The sequence below is a fragment of the Telmatherina bonti genome (assembly GCF_933228915.1).
Source record: "Telmatherina bonti genome assembly, chromosome: 11".
NCBI classification, from domain to species: domain Eukaryota; kingdom Metazoa; phylum Chordata; class Actinopteri; order Atheriniformes; family Telmatherinidae; genus Telmatherina; species Telmatherina bonti.
In genome coordinates, this window is record NC_136629.1 from 4639528 (window position 1) to 4662626 (window position 23099).

General features: G+C 45.5%; 1 protein-coding gene across 1 annotated transcript in view; it reads right to left on the reverse strand.

Annotated features, from left to right (window-relative positions):
* LOC306762538 (echinoderm microtubule-associated protein-like 6) overlaps nt 1–23099 on the reverse strand; it is a gene marked incomplete at both ends in the record, with an annotated part of 103066 nt that overhangs the window by 26843 nt on the left and 53124 nt on the right. Inside the window, 15 exons of the mRNA XM_079249061.1 lie at nt 33–174; nt 3515–3642; nt 6088–6199; nt 8069–8271; nt 8460–8560; nt 10696–10789; nt 10931–11036; nt 13758–13944; nt 15857–15975; nt 17062–17168; nt 18298–18465; nt 18568–18777; nt 19900–20014; nt 20097–20238; nt 20311–20448. Coding sequence (XP_079105187.1) covers nt 33–174; nt 3515–3642; nt 6088–6199; nt 8069–8271; nt 8460–8560; nt 10696–10789; nt 10931–11036; nt 13758–13944; nt 15857–15975; nt 17062–17168; nt 18298–18465; nt 18568–18777; nt 19900–20014; nt 20097–20238; nt 20311–20448 — 2072 coding nt within the window. The remainder of the gene's footprint in view (nt 1–32; nt 175–3514; nt 3643–6087; nt 6200–8068; nt 8272–8459; nt 8561–10695; nt 10790–10930; nt 11037–13757; nt 13945–15856; nt 15976–17061; nt 17169–18297; nt 18466–18567; nt 18778–19899; nt 20015–20096; nt 20239–20310; nt 20449–23099) is intronic.

Sequence of the window (23099 nt, forward strand, 5' to 3'; positions counted from 1 at the left end):
TAAAGGAGAGCATGTTGAAAAGGAAAAGCCACCTCTCTTAAGCTTGCGGACGGCCACCATGCGGTGATTGGCTGACGTCTCCCACAATCGCAGGGTTTTATCGTCACTTACTGTGGCACAAATGGGAAGGAGGGGGTGAGGGGCCAAACCCCAAACCTCACCCTCCATATGACCCTGAACACACACATTACCACACACACGTCAACATGGTCAACTGCCATCAGATGTTTCACTGACACATCACAGTTATCAATATCGTCCTACAAAAAAGTAAAGAAGTGCTACGAATGAATAAAGTAATCCTAGGATGTAGTACTATAATCCTAGGAAGTAGTAAAGTAATCATAGGAAGTACTAAAGTAATCCTAGGAAGGAGCATAGTAATCCTAGGAAGTACTAAACTAATTGCGGGAAGTAGTAAAGTAATCCTAGGAAGTACTAAAGTAATTGTAGGAAGGAGTAAAACAATCCTAGGAAGTACTAACGCAATCGTAGGACGTACAAAAGTAATCGTAGGAAGTACTAAAGTAATCCTAGGAATATTAAACTAATCGTAGGACGTAGTAAAGTAATCCTAGGTAGCAGTAAAGTAATCCTAGGAAGTAGTAAAGTAATCGTAAGGAGTAGTAAAGTAATCCTAGGAAGGAGTAAAATAATCCTAGGAAGGAGTAAAGTAATCGTAGGAAGTAGTAAAGTAATCGTAGGAAGTAGTAAAGTAATCCTAGGAAGGAGTAAAGTAATCGTAGGAAGTGGTAAAGTAATCTTAGAAAGTAGTAAAGTAATCCTAGGAAGTAGTAAAGTAATCCTAGGGAGTAGTAAAGTAATCACAGGAAGTACTGAAGTAATCGTAGGAAGTAGTAAAGTAATCCTAGGGAGTAGTAAAGTAATCGCAAGAAGTAGTTAAGTAATCCTAGGAAGTAGTAAAGTAATCGCAGGAAGTAGTAAAGTAATCCTAGGAAGTAGTAAAGTAATCCTAGGAAGTAGTAAAGTAATCATAGGAAGTAGTAAAGTATTCCTAGGAAGTAGTAAAGTAATCCTAGGAAGTAGTAAAGTAATTGCAGGAAGTAGTAAAGTAATCCTAGGAAGTAGAACAGTAATCGTAGGAAGTAGTAAAGTATTCCTAGGAAGTATTAAAGTAATCCTAGGAAGTAGTAAAGTAATCGCAGGAAGTAGTAAAGTAATCCTAGGGAGTAGTAAAGTAATCACAGGAAGTACTGAAGTAATTGTAGGAAGTAGTAAAGTAATCCTAGGGAGTAGTAAAGTAATCGCAAGAAGTAGTTAAGTAATCCTAGGAAGTAGTAAAGTAATCGCAGGAAGTAGTAAAGTAATCATTGGAAGTAGTAAAGTAATTGCAGGAAGTAGTAAAGTAATCTTAGGGAAGTAGTAAAGTAATCGCAGGAAGTACTAAAGTAATCGTAGGAAGTAGTCAAGTAATCCTAGGAAGGAGTAAAGTAATCCTAGGATGTAGTACAGTAATCCTAGGAAGTAGTAATGTAATCGTAGGAAATACTAAAGTAATCCTAGGAAGTAGTAAAGTAATCCTAGGAAGGAGTAAAATAATCCTAGGAAGGAGTAAAGTAATCGTAGGAAGTAGTAAAGTAATCGTAGGAAGTAGTAAAGTAATCCTAGGAAGGAGTAAAGTAATCGTAGGAAGTGGTAAAGTAATCTTAGAAAGTAGTAAAGTAATCCTAGGAAGTAGTAAAGTAATCCTAGGGAGTAGTAAAGTAATCACAGGAAGTACTGAAGTAATCGTAGGAAGTAGTAAAGTAATCCTAGGGAGTAGTAAAGTAATCGCAAGAAGTAGTTAAGTAATCCTAGGAAGTAGTAAAGTAATCGCAGGAAGTAGTAAAGTAATCCTAGGAAGTAGTAAAGTAATCCTAGGAAGTAGTAAAGTAATCATAGGAAGTAGTAAAGTATTCCTAGGAAGTAGTAAAGTAATCCTAGGAAGTAGTAAAGTAATTGCAGGAAGTAGTAAAGTAATCCTAGGAAGTAGAACAGTAATCGTAGGAAGTAGTAAAGTATTCCTAGGAAGTATTAAAGTAATCCTAGGAAGTAGTAAAGTAATCGCAGGAAGTAGTAAAGTAATCCTAGGGAGTAGTAAAGTAATCACAGGAAGTACTGAAGTAATTGTAGGAAGTAGTAAAGTAATTGCAGGAAGTAGTAAAGTAATCCTAGGAAGTAGAACAGTAATCGTAGGAAGTAGTAAAGTATTCCTAGGAAGTATTAAAGTAATCCTAGGAAGTAGTAAAGTAATCGCAGGAAGTAGTAAAGTAATCCTAGGGAGTAGTAAAGTAATCGCAGGAAGTACTAAAGTAATCGTAGGAAGTAGTCAAGTAATCCTAGGAAGGAGTAAAGTAATCCTAGGATGTAGTACAGTAATCCTAGGAAGTAGTAATGTAATCGTAGGAAATACTAAAGTAATCCTAGGAAGTAGTAAAGTAATCCTAGGAAGTAGTAGAGTAATCGTAGGAAGTAGTAAAGTAATCACAGGAAGTAGTAAAGTAATCACAGGAAGTAGTAAAGTAATCACAGGAAGTAGTAAAGTAATCCTGGGAAGTAGTAAAGTAATCGCAGGAAGTAGTAAAGTAACCATAGGAAGTAGTAAAGTAATCTTATGAAGTAGTAAAGTAATCCTAGGAAGTAGTGAAGTAATCCTAGGAAGTAGTAAAGTAGGAAGTAGTAAAGTAATCGTAGGAAGTAGTAAAGTATTCCTAGGAAGTTGTAAAGTAATCACAGGAAGTAGTAAAGTAATAGCAGGAAGTAGTAAAGCAATCACAGGAAGTAGTAAAGTAACCCTAGGAAGTAGTAAAGTAATCGCAGGAAGTAGTAAAGTAATCCTAGGAAGTAGTAAAGTAATTGCAGGAAGTAGTAAAGTAATTCTAGGAAGTAGAACAGTAATCGTAGGAAGTAGTAAAGTATTCATAGGAAGTAGTAAAGTAATCCTAGGAAGTAGTAAGGTAATCGCAGGAAGTAGTAAAGTAATCCTAGGAAGTAGTAAAGTAATCGCAGGAAGTAGTAAAGTAATCCTAGTAAGTAGTAAGGTAATCGCAGGAAGAAGTAAAGTAATCCTAGGAAGTAGTAAAGTAATCGCAGGAAGTAGTAAAGTAATCCTAGGAAGTAGTAAAGTAATCACAGGAAGTAGTAAAGTAATCCTAGGAAGTAGTAAGGTAATCGCAGGAAGAAGTAAAGTAATCCTAGGAAGTAGTAAAGTAATCGCAGGAAGTAGTAAAGTAATCCTAGGAAGTAGTAAAGTAATCGCAGGAAGTAGTAAAGTAATCCTAGGAAGTAGTCTCCCAGTCAACAACCTTCAGTCTTCCTCATTCTGAGGCTCAGTTTGACCTTCAGCCAGTCGTCTTCCTGCCTACATGCTGCCATGTGATTGGCTGCTTCGATAGGTGGCGGTGAGGAGTGTTACTGTGGAGATTCAGTCATTCCTGAGGTTCTGGTCCAGTTCAGAGATGAGAATAAATGTCACACATCCGTTCAAATACCAACACAGTTCCAGTTTTCCCACCTGCACCAGCAAAGTCATTGGTCCGGTCTTATCGATCTCCAGGACTTCTCCATTTTTTGTTCCTACCAGGATGTGACCGTGGCCCAGTGTGATGGCCCTGATGGACGGGTTGTCCTCCAGTAGAAGGCCTGCAAACATCCTCACATGTAAACAGAGCTGTCATCTGTCTGTATCAGAACACAACTTCCTGGTCTTTGCTAGTAGATATGATCTGATCTCCTGAAGGTCTAGGCGGAGTCTGGGCTGAGTCTGGAATGAGTCTGGACCATAGACTATATAAAAGATGGGCATCTAACCTGTGTTCACAGTGCACAGATAACAGACCAGATGACTACATGCATGCTGTATGGTCCTGTTCACCAGTGCAAAACTTTTGGCTTGAGGTGTGCAGAGATTTATCAACATGGCTCAAATGTACAATCCCAGCTTCTGTCTCTCTCTGCATACTTGGTCACTTTGGTGATATTAACATGCACGTATTGTCCTGACTGCCTTGTGTATCGCAAAGAAAACTATTCTCATGATTTGGAAGACAAAAAAGAATTTAAGCATTATTCAGTTTAGAAACCTCCTTTCAGACCACATCAGTAATGAGACGATGTCTGCCTCCTCAAAAGATCAGTTGGACGAATTTTGTTTTCTCTGGTCCCCTGTAATCAGCTTCATCACTTAATGTGGGTGGGGGGGGGGGGGGAATGTGACCTTGTTATACACTCCGAGGATAAGAGATGGTGGGGGATCTCTGGTGTATGTGGGTCTGTGGTGGCCTCCTGGGTGGGGATCTTGGCTGCCTTGCTGCTGGGGTGGCTGCGTCTCCTGTCCTGGGGGGGCTTGGGTGGGTCAGCGGTTGGAGTTGCCTCGCGGCGGCGGGGTGCGGTCGCTGGCAGGGGGGTGACTGGGTGGGGGTCCCGGGCTCTGGTGCCCGGGGCTGTCCCCTGTCTCCCGTGGGGGGAGGGCCGGCCTGCACCAGGAGGGCTCGGCTGGCCTGGACTTGCTGCTGTTGTGGTGGGGGGGGGCGTGCCCTGGTGCTTGGTTGTGGCCCTGGGACCAAGAGAGTGGGTTGTCTCAGCATTCGTATGTATGTGGAGGTCGGTGTGTGGATGTTTGGATGTGTGCATAGCGAGTGTGTGTGTGGAGGAGTGAGTTGGTGTATGTGTGGACATGTGGGGGATGGGGGTGTATGTGGGAGGGATGCTTGTGTGGTTGTGGTGGTGGGTGTATATCGGCGGGTGGAGGGGAAGTGGTTAGGAGGGGTTGGGATGTGGATGTGTGTGCCTGTGAGTGTGTGTGTGTTGGTGTGTGAGTGTGTGTCATGGCGATGGTGGGAATGTATGTATGTGCTGGTCCCCCTTTGCGTGTGGTTGGTTCGTGCCTTCTGGGGCTGGTGGCGGCTCCCTGGTCTGGGTTGCTGGGGGCTCTGGTTGTTAGTGCAGCTGCCCCCGGTTTATCCTGGTCCTTTCCGGCCCCGGAGATGGGGGGCGTGCCGCTGGCAGCTCATCTTCTGGAGGAAGAACCCACTTTCCTCTGGACAAAAATCCCCGGTCCCTTCTCCTTCCCCGCTCTCGATCACACACAGGTAGGGCGTTGGGAGGTGGGCACGTTGTGCTGGGTGATGAGGCCATCAAGGTGGTCTTGATCACTGCACCTGCTCACCTCTCAGTTTTAATTACATTTAGTCACCACAACACAAAACACTGACGATTCATGGTCAAGTTTTGGGGGGCGGGACATGCAGTGTACGGCGGGTGGGGCTGCTTAGGCGGTTCCTCCCCCGACACGGTGCGGTTACCCCTCTCAATTTTAATTGCAATTAACAGACACTTCACAATCATTCATTAGCGGGGAGGGAGGCAGGGGCATCGGGGTCCTATCCCCCGGTGACAGAGATGGAGCCTCCGTGACGTCACCCGTAGGTTTCTGAAGAGCTGAATTGAAGCTTGGTGGGCGGTTCCTACCATCACCATCTTGGCAGGATCATGCGTGTCATCTCACTCGGAAAATACAAATATGGTCAAAGAGGTGGAGCTGAGAGGGGGGCTAAAGTAAAGTAGGAAGTAGTAAAGTAGTAGTAAAGTGGATGTCAATCATCCACCATGACGCTCACAGCGTCATGGTGGATGATTGACATCGAGCGAAGTCCATGCTGCCTGTAGCTAAGAGCTAACCGAGCTAACCTGGAGATAACAGAAGCTAACCAGCTAACGGAGGTAAGCGGGCTAAAGCTAAGTCACGTTGTTAACCGGCTAAAAACCGTGGTTGTTCTACATTCGTCTGACTTGAAGCGGGAGATCGGGTACCTGTCAAGCAAAAGGACACGCCCCTAAATATGCCAAATTTCGAGATAAAATTACTTTTAAACAGGTGAGTTAGAAAACATTCACTCCCCCCACAGTTCTCTCCATCATCCAATTATCCATCCATCCATCATATATCCATCAATCATTCATCCCTTTATCTATCCATTCATGTCTCCTCCATCATCCATCCATCTATCCATACATCTATCAATCCATCCATCCATCCATCCATCCATCCCTCCCTCCATCTATCCATCCATCCATCCACCATCGTACCTTTAGAACCAGGAGAAAGTGCGGCTCTCTTGATGGCGTAGGTTTTTAAGCAGCGGTCAAACATGTCGTCCCACAGCTCCACCACGCCATCCTTCCCTCCTGTCACAAAGCCCTGCAAACAAAGTAGTCACTGTTACTCACTATCAGCTGATAAGTGAATAATCCTGGATTAGTGGCCATCCAGTTTAGTGCAAAAATAAATATTTTCCTGTCCTCCCTCTCAGAGCTGCCTTCATCCTCGTCATCCTCCCCTGACAGCTTTGTCATTCTTGAACTCAGCCTCTTCACTTGGTCTTTTTCCTCTGAGACTCAGACCATTGATGCTGCGTAAAGCAGGCAGTAAGACAGCTTGTTTTAATCCTCCCTGAGAATCTGAGATCTCTTAGAAATCAAATGTCAAATCAATCACAGCTGAAAACACAAATTTGGAACATTCCAGCCTGTATTCTGACTTTCCCACCAGTTTCCCATCTTCCACGTCCCCTTTGTCACATCCTTGCCTGTCTATTCCTATTCCTCTGGCTTGGTGAGTTTTGACCTGTTTCTTTTTGCCTGCTTTTCTTGCCAGCCGATTATGCTTTCTGTTATGAAAGTACTGTTTCAAGTAATCTCTGTCCAGCGTGTGTGTCCACCTCCTACCGAGACCTGACATGAAGAAGACAGAAAAAGAGTTTGGTGCAGCAACAGTCGATTCGCCAATCTAGGTGAGGGTGTCAGGATTGGGTATAAAAGGTGCGTCCATCAAATAAAAAATGTCATTTTGTTTTCTTAAATGTGATTTGGTGACATCTTGCAGCTTGTTCTAGATGCATCAGCAGAACTTTATTCTCCGGGGCTCCAGGAAGTATTGTGTGATTGGTGGGACTATTGAAGTGGGCGTGGTTAACGCGGAAAAGCGTGATGGGAATGTTACTGCTTCCACATTTTTGCTGGTGCAGGTTGAATGGATAGTTTCCACCACTTCCAACTGATGGAAGTGGTGGGAAAAACGTGGAATTTAAAGACACGGATCCTGATGCACGCACAAGCCGCCACAAAGTTTCTGGTTAAAGATGAAATGACAAGGTTAGATGTTCAATTCCCACAGAAAACAGACCCGCTACGTCGCAGGCGAAGCTTTTCATGGAGTATGAATAAACCAGACCAAATCAAACTTTGTTCTCGCTTTTGTGGGCTGGAGAGCAAAAACAAAGTTCTCACATCAGGTGGAGAATTTCACAAGCTTTAGTCTTTACATCAACGACAGAACTTTGCGTCAAACAGTCTGAGTTGTGAATTTTTATGTGAAAAATGAGTGAAAATAGATCATGTGAAGTGTTTCATCCTATTGCAAACATTCATTCATTTTCTGAACTGCTTAATCCAATTCAGGGTCGCGGGGAAGCTGGAGCCTATCCCAGCTGCCTGTGGCTTTTGGGCAACAGGCAGGGCACACCCTGGACAGCTCGCCAGTCCATCGCAGGGCCACACAGAGACACACAACCACTCACACTCACTCCTATGGGCCATTTAGAGTAACCAATTAACCTAACATGCATGTCCTTGGATGGTGGGAGGAAGCCGGAGTACCCAGAGAGAACCCACGCATACACGGGGAGAATATGCAAACTCCACACAGAAAGGCCACTGACTGAACCCCTCCCCAGCCAAGGATTGAACCAGTGACCTTCTTGCTGTGAGCCGTGCAGCCCCCTATTGCAAACAATTTCTGAAAATATTTTCTCCTGCAACAAGTTTTGGATTTGAATTGAAACATTTTTAAAATTTAAAATCATGTGAGGAAGATGTACTTCCACACTTGTGTCCATGCTTTTCTTTTTTTTCCTCTTTTCCTCTTTTTTTTATAAAAAAAACCCAGAAACAAACCCACACAAATACAACAGGAAAAAAAACCTCATTACATCGACATCCCCCACCACCCACTCAGTGCCACACATCCATCCTCCCATTCATCATCCATCCATCCATCAGCCCTGCTCACCTTATCCAGGGAGAACATGGCGAACACCGGCCCATCATGGGCTTTGACGGTTTTCAGCAGATTTGGTTCCTTCCAGATATAAACGTCTCCGGTTGCGGCTCCAGAAAACACCAGCGCCTCACTGCGACCATAACACACTGACATCATGGTCTCTGGTCGGCTGATGCTCTTGAACGCACCCCGCCTGAAGGTCAGACCGCCGCCTGTTAGTGAAGAAGAAGAATGTCATGATGCCGTTGGAGCTTCCATCACTGGAACATTTTCTCATCTCTGATGGATGCAGAGATCATGTTCTCCTCCAGAAACGGCAATGATCTAAAAATATTCATCTTGCCTGTTTTGAGATACAACTGAATGAAGCTGAAACCATCTGTTAATGTCAGTGTTTTACCTGCATGTTGCCAGAACCTGATGTGTTTGATCCCCACTGTGACCAGTTTGTCCATCAGCAAGGGATTACACTTCACCACAAATATCTTCTCCTTATGACCGCTGGGGAATAAAAGATCAGTAAATGCTGTAGTGAATGAAGGAAAGTCACATGAAACAGGAAAATTCCAATGTTTTGCCCTGTAAACAGTCCCAGTTAGTCTGACATCTAAGCGTGAAGTCAGCAGCTGTAAAGTTGATCCGTTGAAGCAACACAGGACCTAGTTGTTATGTGGATGAACATCAAATCACTGGACTAAAACTGTATTACTTTATGTGCTTCTGGGCTGTAGGCTCTGGATCATTTGTGGTATAAATATATTTTCAATTTAACAGCACAGACTTTGGTAGCTAAAATGTTTGTATAAATTGAATAAAGACAATATTTGATTATAAGCCTTTAATGCTGTATGTATCATATTTGATAAAGTTTCTGGGACCTTTTGCATCACTTGATGATAAAAACTTTGCTCATAACCCAGTTCTACACAATCTCATAATTGTTTTTTGCCTTCTGGTGGATACTTTTACGTATCACATGGTGATAAATTGTTATTATATGTTTTGTGTTTGTTTGTTTTTTTACATTGTGGAAAAGGACCAAAAATGATTTTCCAAAATCCTACTTTACAAACTTCCAGATTGCAGGGATTTGGCTTCCATGACATTAAAATATTTCCTCATCATGTCATATGTAAGTAAAGACATAGCAGACACAGTAAATATTAGTGAGGTCTCCATGTTACATTTAGGAGTTAACGTTCCAATTGCTGTGATAAAATATAGCTATTTTGTGACTGTATACACCACAAAGGAAACTAAGTCTGTAACTTTCCATTAACACTAAAACTGTTGAAACCATATCACACATTTACAACCAACTTCACTGCATTTGCATTTACACTGAGAAAAAATATAATATTTTTGTTCATTTGCTGCTCAACACCAACAAAGTGCTCAGTACACAGTACAATGGCTTCCAGTGATCTTGTTTGTTAGCAGCAACCCATTTATCACATCGTTCAAGGTCAGGAGGTGGTCTGGAAAATGAAATTGCATCATTGGGAGGTTCTTTGGAATATCCAAAGACATCGCACCAACAATGTTAGCTGTGGTATTAGCCGTTATATTAGCCCCATATCAGCAGTGATTTTAGCCGTGGTATTAGCTGTGGTACTAGCCCCAGTATCAGCGATGACGTTAGCCATGGTATTAGCCCAAGTATCAGCAGTGATGTTAGCTGTATTATCAACCACAGTATCAACACTGATGTTAACTGTAATTTAGCCCCAGTATCAGCGATGACGTTAGCCATGGTATTAGCCCAAGTATCAGCAGTGATGTTAGCTGTATTATCAACCACAGTATCAACACTGATGTTAACTGTAATTTAGCCCCAGTATCAGCGATGACGTTAGCCATGGTATTAGCCCAAGTATCAGCAGTGATGTTAGCTGTATTATCAACCACAGTATCAACACTGATGTTAACTGTAATTTAGCCCCAGTATCAGCGATGACGTTAGCCATGGTATTAGCCCAAGTATCAGCAGTGATGTTAGCTGTATTATCAACCACAGTATCAACACTGATGTTAACTGTAATTTAGCCCCAGTATCAGCGATGACGTTAGCCATGGTATTAGCCCAAGTATCAGCAGTGATGTTAGCTGTATTATCAACCACAGTATCAACACTGATGTTAACTGTAATTTAGCCCCAGTATCAGCGATGACGTTAGCCATGGTATTAGCCCAAGTATCAGCAGTGATGTTAGCTGTATTATCAACCACAGTATCAACACTGATGTTAACTGTAATTTAGCCCCAGTATCAGCGATGACGTTAGCCATGGTATTAGCCCAAGTATCAGCAGTGATGTTAGCTGTATTATCAACCACAGTATCAACACTGATGTTAACTGTAATTTAGCCCCAGTATCAGCGATGACGTTAGCCATGGTATTAGCCCAAGTATCAGCAGTGATGTTAGCTGTATTATCAACCACAGTATCAACACTGATGTTAACTGTAATTTAGCCCCAGTATCAGCGATGACATTAGCCATGGTATTAGCCCAAGTATCAGCAAAGATGTTAGATGTGGTATTAGTCTGAGTATCAGCATTTATGTTTGCTGTAGTATTAGGTGTCATATTGGCCCCAGTAATCGCAATGATGTTCGCTGTGGTGTTATCAGTACCGTGCAGTGGCAAGTTTCTCCCCTCTCTTCCAGTCCCAAACAACGATTGAATGTCCGTCATCGACTCCGACTGAAACCAGGCTCTTTCCATCAGCTGTAAGGACAAAAAGAAGATTTAATAAAGAAAGAAAGCTCCTAAGAAGGAATGAAAACATCCATTAAGACTTAAAGATGGTTGAGATCTGGCACAGGAAGACTGTGAAGTAAAATGGTGTCTACATCATCAGTCCACTACCTGAGAAGTCCAGCGAACACACTCCTCTCTGATGGAAACCTCTGAGTAGAGAGAGACACTTCAGATTCTGGATGTCCCACACATGAATGGCCGGGTCCCGTCCCACCTAGACACGTCAAACAGACCCCATCAATCAGAGTCCACCTGCCTTCAGGTGAAAATCTAAACATTTCATCTCAGGCTGCATTCACACTGCAGCTCACTTCTGATTTTTTGCTCTTATGTGAGTTTGTTTGGATTTTTTCCTGACAGTCTGAACGGCACAAATCTGATTTTAAAATCTAGACCAAACCAGTTTCATACACTGGTACCGCCACCTGGAGACCACAGCTGCACCTGGACACCACACCTCCACCTGGAGACCACAGCGGCACCTGATGACCACACCTTCATCTACAGACTATACCTTGGCGACCACATCTCCACCCAGTGAACAAATCAAAGATACTTTTTTCATCCTTGAGGGGAAATTCAAAGTTCAAGCCAGCTCGGCCAAGGTTAGACATACAGACATGTAACACTAATGACAAAAGAAGAACACGGAACCAAGTTTAAGCTCAGGCCACGCAGCCAGTTTTACCGGCGCCGCCTTATAACAGGTAAGAACAGAGATACATTAGGATAATAGGAGGTCGAGGGAAAAAAGGTCATGTAACTCCGGGCTGCGCCACAGATAACGCAGTCCGAAGATACAAAGAAAAAAAAAACCTCATACATTGAAGCACAAACTAAAACAAGACACACAAAGTCCAGGAAGGCGGTGAGTCATGTGGGAGGGTCCTGGGGGTGGATGAGGAGGGGGACAGAGCATCTATGAACATGTCTTCTTCCGTTCTCAGGAGGGGTTGCGCCGGCCCAAGGCCGCTGGGAAGCCAAAGCCAGATATGATTGTTGTTTTAGGTTCCAGGCGAGGAAAACAATTTGCCCTCGGCCTTGAGTCCATAGCAGGTCTCAGGCTGGCAGCTCCAAACAGCCGAATGGGGGGGGGGGGGGGGGGGGGGGGGTCAATTTCCACCGATTCTAGCAGACATTTTCTCCATGTTGTTATTGATTCTGCGGACCAGCTCCGGGACCTCGGCCAGATGACCCGTTTAGGCTAAACTGGTATCCTGCGAATGGTCGAGTCCAGTCAAAAGATGTAAACATCCTTCACGTCCTCAGAGGACAGATCCGCCAGACACATCGGTCTCCACCTGGCCCATGGGTCCTGAACGTATCCAGCCGGAAGCGTCCCCTCAGGACATGCGGGCTCCCCTCTCCCCGATCTTTGAGTTGAGAAAATTTGATCAATGGTGTTGAGAGACCAGCCGATCAGATTCATGATGTAAATTTGAGTAAAGAGATGTAAAAAGAGGCTCCGAGTCAGACAGGACAAGACTAAAGTAGCAGGCCAGAGTGGGAGGAGAGGGGAGGAAACAGGAGCAAAGAGAAAAGCGTCCTCCTTCGCTGAGAACAGGAGTGGATCACACCTCCACTTTACCCGTTGAACTTCACAGACTCAGATCTGATCTTTTTCTTAACCCCACACTGTTTTTTATCTTCTCTTACCTCTTCCTTATCATTAATAATTCCTTTTTCATCTATTTATTTATTTTTTACCCTTCTTTATTCATTCGTCCATTCTTCCATTTCTCTCTGATCCATCTTAAACCAGTAAGTCTCCCATAAACCAGTAAACCTTCATTAATCCAGTAAACCTTCATCAAACTAGTCAACTGTTATTAAACCAGTAAACCTTCATTAAACCAGTAAACCTTCATTAAACCAGTAAACCCTTATTGAACCCGTAAACCTCCATTAAACCAGTAAACCCTTATTGAACCAGTAAACCTCCATTAAACCAGTAAAACGTTATTAAACTAGTAAACCTTCCTTAAACCAGTAAACCTTCATTGAACCAGTAAACCTCCCTTAAACCAGTAAACCCTTATTGAACCAGTAAACCTCCATTAAACCAGTAAACCCTTATTGAGCCAGTAAACCTCCCTTAAACCAGTAAACCCTTATTGAACCAGTAAACCTCCCTTAAACCAGTAAACCCTTATTGAACCAGTAAACCTCCCTTAAACCAGTAAACCCTTATTGAACCAGTAAACCTCCATTAAACCAGTAAAACGTTATTAAACTAGTAAACCTTCCTTAAACCAGTAAACCTTCATTGAACCAGTAAACCTCCCTTAAACCAGTAAACCTTCATTAAACCAGTAAACCTCCCTTAAACCAGTAAACCTCCCTTAAACCAGTAAACCTTCATTATACCAGTAAACCTCCCTTAAACCAGTAAACCTTCCTTAAACCAGTAAACCTTCATTAAACCAGTAAACCCTTATTGAACCAGTAAACCTCCATTAAACCAGTAAAACGTTATTAAACTAGTAAACCTTCCTTAAACCAGTAAACCTTCATTAAACCAGTAAACCTTAATTAAACCAGTAAACCTCCCTTAAACCAGTAAACCTTCATTAAACCAGTAAACCTCCCTTAAACCAGTAAACCTCCCTAAAACCAGTAAACCTTAATCAAACCAGTAGACCTTCATTAAACCAGTAGACCTTCATTAAACCAGTAAACCTCCCTTAAACCAGTAAACCTTCATTAAACCAGTAAACCTCCCTTAAACCAGTAAACCTTCATTAAACCAGTAAACCTCCCTTAAACCAGTAAACCTCCATTAAACCTGAACAAGTGCAGGAAACATCTGATTAATGAAGCTCATCCTTTCTACACGCCTAACTTTATGTGTGTTTGCATGTGATGTAAATGTGTGTGTGTGTGTGTGTGTGTGTGTGTGTGTGTGTGTGAGAGAGTGTGTAAGAATGTGTGCGACCTGTCCCGTTGCAGCGTAGTCTTTCAGCGGGTGGATGCTGAGACTCAGGATGTCGTCATCATGGCCCAGGTAGAAACGCTGGCTGTGCAGCTGCCGGTTGTAGACCACGCCCACCGCCGCTACGTGGTACACCACCTCCCCCCCCTGAGTGTAGAACAGGTTGTTCCTGCAATCGTAACCGCGGTAGCTGCACACACACACACACACACACACACACACACACACACACACACACACACACACACACACACATGCAGATAAGTCAGATGTGTGCAGTGGTTTGTGGACATCTAGTGGTGCAAACTGGGAATGCAACCAACTGCAGCCTCTTCATTTCTTTGAGTGTATTTTACAAATATTTTACTGATAAATGAATAAATAGAAAAGTAAATTTAAGTCTCAACCTTTGGCTGAAAGTAAAAATAACAACGTGGAATGTAGAGAAATGACTGTTTCTTCCTGACAGGAACAGGGTTAATGTGGTTGTTTGTGTTTTTACAAAGTTTCTGTCACTTTGTGGCTGTTTGACTCAAACTCAGCACCCTCTGATGACCTTTATGTCCAAAAGTCTTCACAAAAACTTCTAGAAAGTCATCATACATGAGTATTTCTTGTGTTTTTTCATTAATCATTGCAAGCTGAATGATTTAACATATAATGAATATTGAAGGCATGTGTTCTTGGTGGTGATTAGACACTCGCATGTTAATGATGAGCGGTAAAACTGATCTGATTGTGCTGGTATTTGTTACGTCGTGTCAGAAACTCGCTCTGGGGACCTTCGTGGCAAAAGTCTACATAAACAAAAAACTGCTAGAAAATGATCAAACATCAGTATTTTCTCGTGTTTTTTCATAAATCACTTGAAGACCTTTAAGCCTACTCAAAACTACCGACTATCATTTCAACCTGATAAAAGCCTGTTTAATAATTTAAATTATTCATTATTCATTAAAAATATGCTAAACGTTAAATATTTTCTATAGAATTACTGCTACAGGGATGAGGCATCAGTGGTAATTAGAGTCTTTGATATGTAGAAGTTCAGCAGTAAAATGAAATTGTAGCATCAGATACTTCCACTGGAAACCTTCGTGGCAAAAACTCTCCCATTAACTTCCATTAAAACTTCATTTTAATTTTAATTTCAAAACTATTTTAATCTCACTGTCATCACAGTTTCTAATCCTTCATTTTTTCACGTCCGCATCTCATTTGGACGAAAAGTTCTGATGTTTTTTACTTTTCTCCACAGGAAGCAGGAGCAGGAAATCCTGGTATTTTACAGTTATATCACGTCATTTTGCAACAGTGACAAATATTAATTACAACAGTGAAGGTTAAAGTGCTTTTTGGGGTGTCAGTGACCTTTCTCCTGTTCAGTCAGGATTTCAGAAAACATTCCTGTTTCTGTGTTGGGATGTCAAAGTTTTAAAGTTTTAAAGGCAAACTAAACATAAAAAACACGGAATACGAACCAGAGAAGTGAAAAACAGACCTAATTTCATCACAGGTTAGCGGCGGCATCAGGCCTGTTAAACAACAACGCTGAGACAGTAAAACCAAACGTTTTGTGACCTCTCAGATACAAGCTTTCAGAGTTTTGGTTGATAAAACCACAAAGATTTGACAACAGCTTCTGAAGTGAGATCTTATCTGAACAGCAAGCTGAATGTTTCGCTCAGACCCTGTAAAAAGCACCACAAGGGCTGACCTCTGTGTCACGTTTCAGCAGGTTTTTATTTGGCCTGGTGAATAAAAACCTGGTAGAACATGAACACAAAGCGGCTGCATGCACCACACAACTAGCGGTTAGCTTGCAACACTTCTGTTGTGCTGTGTTTCTGAGGATGCAGTGCACGCCTGGGTGCACTACACTGTTTCTGGTCCTATTCTGCATAGAAACTGGGCCTCAGATTTCATAACCTTCACTAGGAACTATGACTTCTATAGTTCTCATGTCTGCCACCTAGTGGTGGAACGTGGTAACAGGTTTAAGCTCTTTCTGGAGACGTGCCTGGTGCTTAGGGTTAAAACAGCCTGAACTGTAGATGGTTGTAGCGAACGTAGCTTCCTCTCCACAGACAGAGTAACGTTACCCGTGAACAAACTGCAGCCGGAGTCCTTGGTCTGGTCCTCTCTGCCTCTTCAGAGATCCCACCTGCTGCTTCTTCTCTCTGCTCTGCTGCCTCAGCTGCGGCAGGTCCTCCTTATAAACCTGCAGGAACACAAAGGCGTCTCTGATTGGCTGCTCGCTGCTGATCAGAGGAGCTGCAGAGCCGCTCATGATCCGGTTTATCCACTGGGAACAGGATCAATCAGAAAACATCTGAAGAGGCTGAATATGATGAATAGATCCAGATGTTTACAGATCTTGATGCGTCATTCTCGATGCATCTTCAGTCTCTTCGTCTTCATCATTTTCCACCTTTTTATCTCTCTTTGTGCTTATTGTAGCGCAGGAATGTCCGGCTAATTTCATCAGTATCCACATTCAGGCCAACCAGACTCCAGTAAAACCAGTAAAATATCAGCGTAATATCAGGGTAATAACAGCATAATATCAGGGTAATAACAGCGTAATAACAGCATAATATCAGGGTAATAACAGCGTAATATCAGGGTAATAACAGGGTACTAACAGCGTAATAACAGCGTAATATCAGGGTAATATCAGGGTACTAAGAGCGTAATAACAGCGTAATATCAGGGTAATAACAGCGTAATATCAGGGTAATAACAGGGTACTAACAGCGTAATAACAGCGTAATATCAGGGTAATAACAGCGTAATATCAGGGTAATAACAGCGTAATATCAGGGTAATAACAGGGTACTAACAGCGTAATAACAGCGTAATATCAGGGTAATAACAGCGTAATATCAGGGTAATAACAGGGTACTAACAGCGTAATAACAGCGTACTAACATCTAAACAATTTGTCCAGCTGCAAATATGTTTATATGTATTTACCTAACCTTTCAGTAAACAAGAAAGAAGGGATGGGAGGAGGTGGAGAGAGGAAGAAGATGGAACATAGAGGAGGAGAGGAAGAAGGGATGGGACAGGGTGCAGCTCTATCTGGGAACAGTGTGTTGCGGCGGCGTGTTGCGGCGGCGTGTTGCGGCGGCGTGCAAGCGGCGCTCACAGGGCTGCACGCTATGATGGCTGTCGGCAAAGATAGGGCCTGCCATACCGTCACCATGACAACTACATGAGCCCTGCAGGCTGATGGGAAAAGGAAGCTCAGGGATCACGGTTGTCATGGAAACAACCCCTCAGACCGCCGTCTCAGAATCCTTACCTGTCTGTCGTAGTTTATCTGCGTTTCCTGCTCGATGTCGGAGTCGAGCTCCGGGACGTCCGACTCCTCGCTGTCCGACTCCTCGCTGTTGGAGTCTCCGTGACTGTCTGAGGAGGAGACAGGAGGAGGTCCGGTCAGCATCAGAACCGTCCGGAAGGGACACTTCGGTCCTGAGGCCGTCCCAGTTCTGGTTGCCATGGTTACTAACAAGGAGACTACATGTTCCTCATTTTTCTTGTATTTTATGTTTCAGGAAAAACACTTTATTTCTCTCGGGGAGGAATGAGAAAAAAGAAAATCAAATAAAATGAAATGAATAAAATAAATGAATAAATCCGCTGTGTGTCCTCGCCATGACTGAAGTTCTGTCACGGTGAAGGTGTCATCATGGCCTCCAGTAAAAACAGACTCAGCACCGGTCCTGGTTCTGGTCCTGGTCCTGGGCCTGGTTCTAGTTCTAGTTCTGGTTTGGGTTCTGGTCCTGGTCCTGGTTCTGGTCCTGGTCCTGGCCCTGGTTTTAGTTCTGGTCCTGGTCCTGGGCCTGGTTCTAGTTTTAGTTCTGGTCCTGGTCCTGGGCCTGGTTCTAGTTTTAGTTCTGGTCCTGGTCCTGGTTCTAGTTCTAGTTCTAGTTCTGGTTTGGGTCATGGCCCTGGTTTTAGTTCTGGTCCTGGTCCTAGTTCTAGTTCTAGTTCTGGTTTGGGTCATGGCCCTGGTTTTAGTTCTGGTCCTAGTTCTAGTTCTAGTTCTGGTTTGGGTCATGGCCCTGGTTTTAGTTCTGGTCCTGGTCCTGGTTCTAGTTCTAGTTCTGGTTCTGGTTCTGGTCCTGGTCCTGGTTCTGGTTCTGGTTCTAGTTCTAGTTCTGGTTTGGGTTCTGGTCCTGGTTCTAGTCCTGGTCCTGGTCCTGGTCCTGGTCCTGGTTCTGGTTCTAGTTCTAGTTCTAGTTCTAGTTCTAGTTCTAGTTCTGGTTTGGGTTCTGGTCCTGGTTCTAGTTCTGGTCCTGGTCCTGGTCCTGGTTCTGGTTCTGGTCCTGGTCCTGGTCCTGGTTCTGGTTCTGGTCCTGGTCCTGGTCCTGGTCCTGGTTCTGGTTCTGGTCCTGGTCCTGGTCCTGGTCCTGGTTCTGGTTCTGGTCCTGGTCCTGGTCCTGGTTCTGGTCCTGGTCCTGGTCCTGGTTCTGGTCCTGGTTCTGGTTCTGGTCCTACTGTAAACCAGTCTACCGTCAGCTGCAGCGTTCCTCACCTGGCACATTGACGTCCACACCTCCGTTCATGACCGACTCGGGGAGAAACCTCCACTGGAAGAGGGCGTGGTCGGCCCCGCCCGTGGTCAACACCCACTGCAGGTCATGTGACCACCGGACGTTGGTCACATGAGCCGAGTGGCCGATGTACTTCTTGAATTTGGCACCTCGAGGAAAAAACAAGAGCAACGGTTAACGACATCACCTGGAGGAGGAGGAGGTGAGGAAGGGGGAGGAAGGGGGAGGAGGGTCATGAGGAGGTCAGAGACCTCTCCTGAGGCAGGGGAAGCGGTACAGCTTCACCAGTCCCTGGTCGTCCCCGGCAACCAGCACGGCGGCGGCGTGGTTGGCGTCCACGGCGTTGACTGATGTTGAGTCACAGTATTTGGACCAGATGCCGCCGACCTCTGGACCCAGGACGCCGCTCCAGGAGGCCCAGCGCTGACCTTTCACCTCCTCCTTGATGACCGGCTTACCCACTGCAGGAGGAAGAGGAGGAGGAGGAAGAGGAAGAGGAAGAGGAAGAGGAAGAGGAAGAGGAGGAGGAAGAGGAAGAGGAAGAGGAAGAGGAAGAGGAGGAGGAAGAGGAAGAGGAAGAGGAGGAGGAGGAAGAGGAGGAGGAAGAGGAAGAGGAAGAGGAAGAGGAAGAGGAGGAGGAGGAAGAGGAAGAGGAAGAGGAGGAAGAGGAAGAGGAGGAAGAGGAAGAGGAGGAAGAGGAAGAGGAAGAGGAAGAGGAAGAGGAGGAAGAGGAAGAGGAAGAGGAAGAGGAGGAGGAGGAAGAGGAGGAAGAGGAAGAGGAGGAGGAAGAGGAGGAAGAGGAAGAGGAGGAGGAGGAAGAGGAAGAGGAGGAAGAGGAAGAGGAGGAAGAGGAAGAGGAGGAGGAAGAGGAGGAAGAAGAGGAAGAGGAAGAGGAGGAAGAAGTGGAAGAGGAAGAGGAGGAGGAAGAGGAAGAGGAGGAAGAGGAAGAGGAGGAAGAAGTGGAAGAGGAAGAGGAGGAGGAAGAGGAAGAGGAGGAAGAGGAGGAAGAAGAGGAGGAAGAAGAAGAAGAAGAAGAAGAAGAGGAGGAGGAGGAAGAGGAGGAAGAGGAGGAGGAGGAAGAGGAGGAAGAAGTGGAAGAGGAAGAGGAGGAGGAAGAGGAAGAAGAGGAAGAGGAAGAGGAGGAAGAAGTGGAAGAGGAAGAGGAGGAGGAAGAGGAAGAGGAGGAAGAGGAGGAAGAAGAGGAGGAAGAAGAAGAAGAAGAAGAGGAGGAGGAGGAAGAGGAGGAAGAGGAGGAGGAGGAAGAGGAGGAGGAAGAGGAGGAAGAAGAGGAGGAGGAAGAGGAAGAGGAGGAGGAAGAAGAGGAGGAGGAAGAGGAAGAGGAGGAGGAGGAAGAGGAGGAAGAGGAAGAGGAAGAGGAGGAGGAGAGAAACCGTTCAGCCGGTTTGATCTGCTCAGAAGGAAGTGAGACATTCAGACGGAAACTGGAAATGTGACTTCCGGATCCTGAGCAGCATGCGGCGGAACTTCCGGATGAATCCCACAGAAAACGTGGAGTGTGGAGGGAACGTGGGAGTGAGGGAGCTGTTGCCATGGTAACGTGTGTTTGGCCTGTCCGGACTCACGGGGCATCCTGTAGAAGAGGCGCTCTCCAGCGCCGTCGTTGGTCTGCAGGGTGCTGCTGTCCAGAGACCAGTCCAGGTGTGTGATGAAGCTGCAGGACTTACTGCATTCTCCGACCTGGAAACAGACAGAAGAAGCGTCATCTCGCTGCAAACAGGCGCTGAGCTGCAACGTCTCCGCCTCGGCTCAAGCTCCTGGCCTTCTTGTATCTCTGGGTGACAGCGTAGACGTCCACCAGTCCGTCATTGGAGCCCACGGCCAGGTACGCTCCATCCGGGGAGAACTTCATCTCGTGGATCACCTCCTTCCTGTCCTTGATGTGGACGACCTCCGTCATGTCTCTGAGGTGGAGAAAGGGCCGTTAATGTGACGTTAGCAGACGGGGAGCGATGGGGGGGTGGGGGTCTGGTCACCTGACTCTCAGCACGGTGAAGGATCCGTCCTTCATCCCCAGAGCCAGCTGGGATCCGTCCACGCTGAACGCCACGCTGCGCACCGCCTCCTCCATGTTGCAGCGAGCGATGAGGGCGTGATCCACCAGACTCCACAACCTGACACACACACACACACACACACACAGTCCCTGTCTGACCCACACACACTTTTCCTTCCAGACCTTTCCTCCCAGTTACAGCACCACGGGGAAGGATCCACATCCCTTCTGGTCTGCTGCTTGTCTCCAGTAAATAAACAGTCTCCATGGCAACGGCCGTCCTTCCAGCCGTCCTCGTCCGAGGACATTTCCAGTAAAAATAATTTACAGGAGATGATTTAATCCACGTTTGGATCGACGTGATTGGCTCATTGATCACTGAGTCGATGTAGTCTGAAGACACGTCAGCAAATCGCACATGACTTAGCGTAACCAGGTGACAGAAACACTTCCTCCATGCCATGACACGCTGTGTGACAGAAACACCCGGCAAACCTCAAGACAGACTGGCAGGATTTGGCTTGATGTCCCGCTAAAAGGAGGTTCGAATGCAGGTGAAGTGAATCTTTCTGAGACAAACTGTCTGGTTTTAGATTAAACCCTGTAAACCTGCAGCAAACCATTTTATGAAATGAAATATACTTTATTAATCCCCAAAGGGAAATTCAATAAATTATCTTTATTATTTTATTATAATAAAATATCTTTATTTCTATTATCTCCTTTTATTTAATCTTCTCAGTCATTGTTAAATAACTGATTTATGATTAATAATATTTATGACTGAATTATGTTTTATTCAAGTCAGTTATTTGAGTGTATTTTTGTTTTGTGTAACTGTGAATAAATCTCCAGGTCTGGCAGCTCAGAACTGGTTCAGCAACACCTGATGGACAGACGAGATGACGAGGATTTAATCAAGAAAACGTGAAAAATGGAAAATCTATGAATAAAACTCCTCTCTGAGCCGTCACCTTATCATGGTTTGTGTGTCCTGAAGATCCTAGCAGCTATGTTGTCGGGGTTTTTTTGCCCCTGGGAGGGTCACCCATGTGTCTAGGGGAGGACCAGACTAAGGGCAGCTCAAAGACTTCTATGATGACAATGACCATTGTCAGAAATGTTCCCTTGCCTGGTTGCGTGTCACCGGGACCCCCCTCTGGAGCCAGGCCTGGAGGCGGGGTACGAGAGCGAGCGTCTGGTGGCCGGGCCTTTACCCATGGGGCCCGGTCGGGCTCAGCCCGAAAGGGTTACATGGGCCCCACCTTCCATGGGCTCACCATCTGCGGGAGGAGCCGTAGGGGTCGGGTGCAGTGTGAGCTGGGCGGCAGCAAGAGGCGGGGACCCTGGCGGTCCGATCCCCGGCTGCAGAAGCTGGCTCTAGGGACGTGGAACGTCACCTCTCTGGTGGGGAAGGAGCCTGAGCTTGTCCGCGAGGTTGAGCGGTTCCAACTAGATATAGTTGGACTCACCTCGACGCATGGCTTGGGCTCTGGAACCAGAACCCTCGAGAGGGGCCGGACTTTCTTCCACTCTGGAGTTGCTCATGGTGAGAGGCGCCGAGCAGGTGTGGGCATTCTCATCAGCCCCCAGCTTGGTGCCTGCACGTTGGGGTTTACCCCGGTGGATGAAAGGGTAGTTTCCCTCCGCCTCCGGGTGGGGGGACGGGTCCTGACTGTTGTCTGTGCTTATGCACCGAACAGCAGTTCAGAGTACCCACCCTTTCTGGGGTCCTTGGAGGGAGTGCTGGAGGGTGCTCCTTCTGGGGACTCCATTGTTCTGCTGGGGGACTTCAATGCTCACGTGGGCAATGACAGTGAGACCTGGAGGGGAGTGATTGGGAGGCTTTTATGGACAAAATTTCTAGGTGCAGACAAGGTGTTGAGGGGATCTTGGCCTCAGGATTGGGTCTCTGCTTTTTGCAGATGACGTGGTCCTGTTGGCTTCATTTCCAGCTCTTGCTTGAGCGATATCTGAGACCATGGTCCTCAGCCGGAATAGGGTGGATTGCCCTCTCCGGGTCGGGAGTCAGGTCCTGCCTCAAGTGGAGGAGTTTAAATATCTCGGGGTCTTGTTCACGAGTGAGGGAAGGATGGAGCGCGAGATGGACAGACGGATCGGTGCGGCGTCTGCAGTAATGCGGACTCTGCGCCGGTCTGTCGTGGTGAAGAAGGAGCTGAGCCAGAAGGCGAAGCTCTCGATTTACCAGTCGCTCTACGTTCCTACCCTCACCTATGGTCATGAGCTGTGGGTCGTGACCGAAAGAACGAGATCTCATATACAGGCGGCTGAAATGGGTTTCCTCCGCAGGGTGGCCGGGCTCTCCCTTAGAGATAGGGTGAGGAGCTCAGTCATCCTGGAGGAGATCAGAGTAGAGCCGCTGCTCCTTCGCATCGAGAGGAACCAGTTGAGGTGGCTCGGGCATCTGGTCAGGATGCCTCCTGGACCTCCCTGGTGAGGTGTTCCAGGCACGTCCCTCTGGGAGGAGACCCCGGGGAAGACCCAGGACACGCTGGAGGGATTATATCTCTCGGCTGGCCTGGGAACGCCTCGGGATCCCCCCACAGAGTTGGCAAATGTGGCTGGGGAGAGGGAAGTCTGGGCTTCCCTGCTTAGACTGCTGCCCCCGCGGCAGCCTAAGCAGCAAAAAAATGGATGGATGGATGGTTTTATTATTATTATTATTATTATTATTATTATTATTATTATTATTATTTTTATTTTTATTTTTATTTTTTTTCTTTGATTTGCTATCTTGATTTTTTTTAA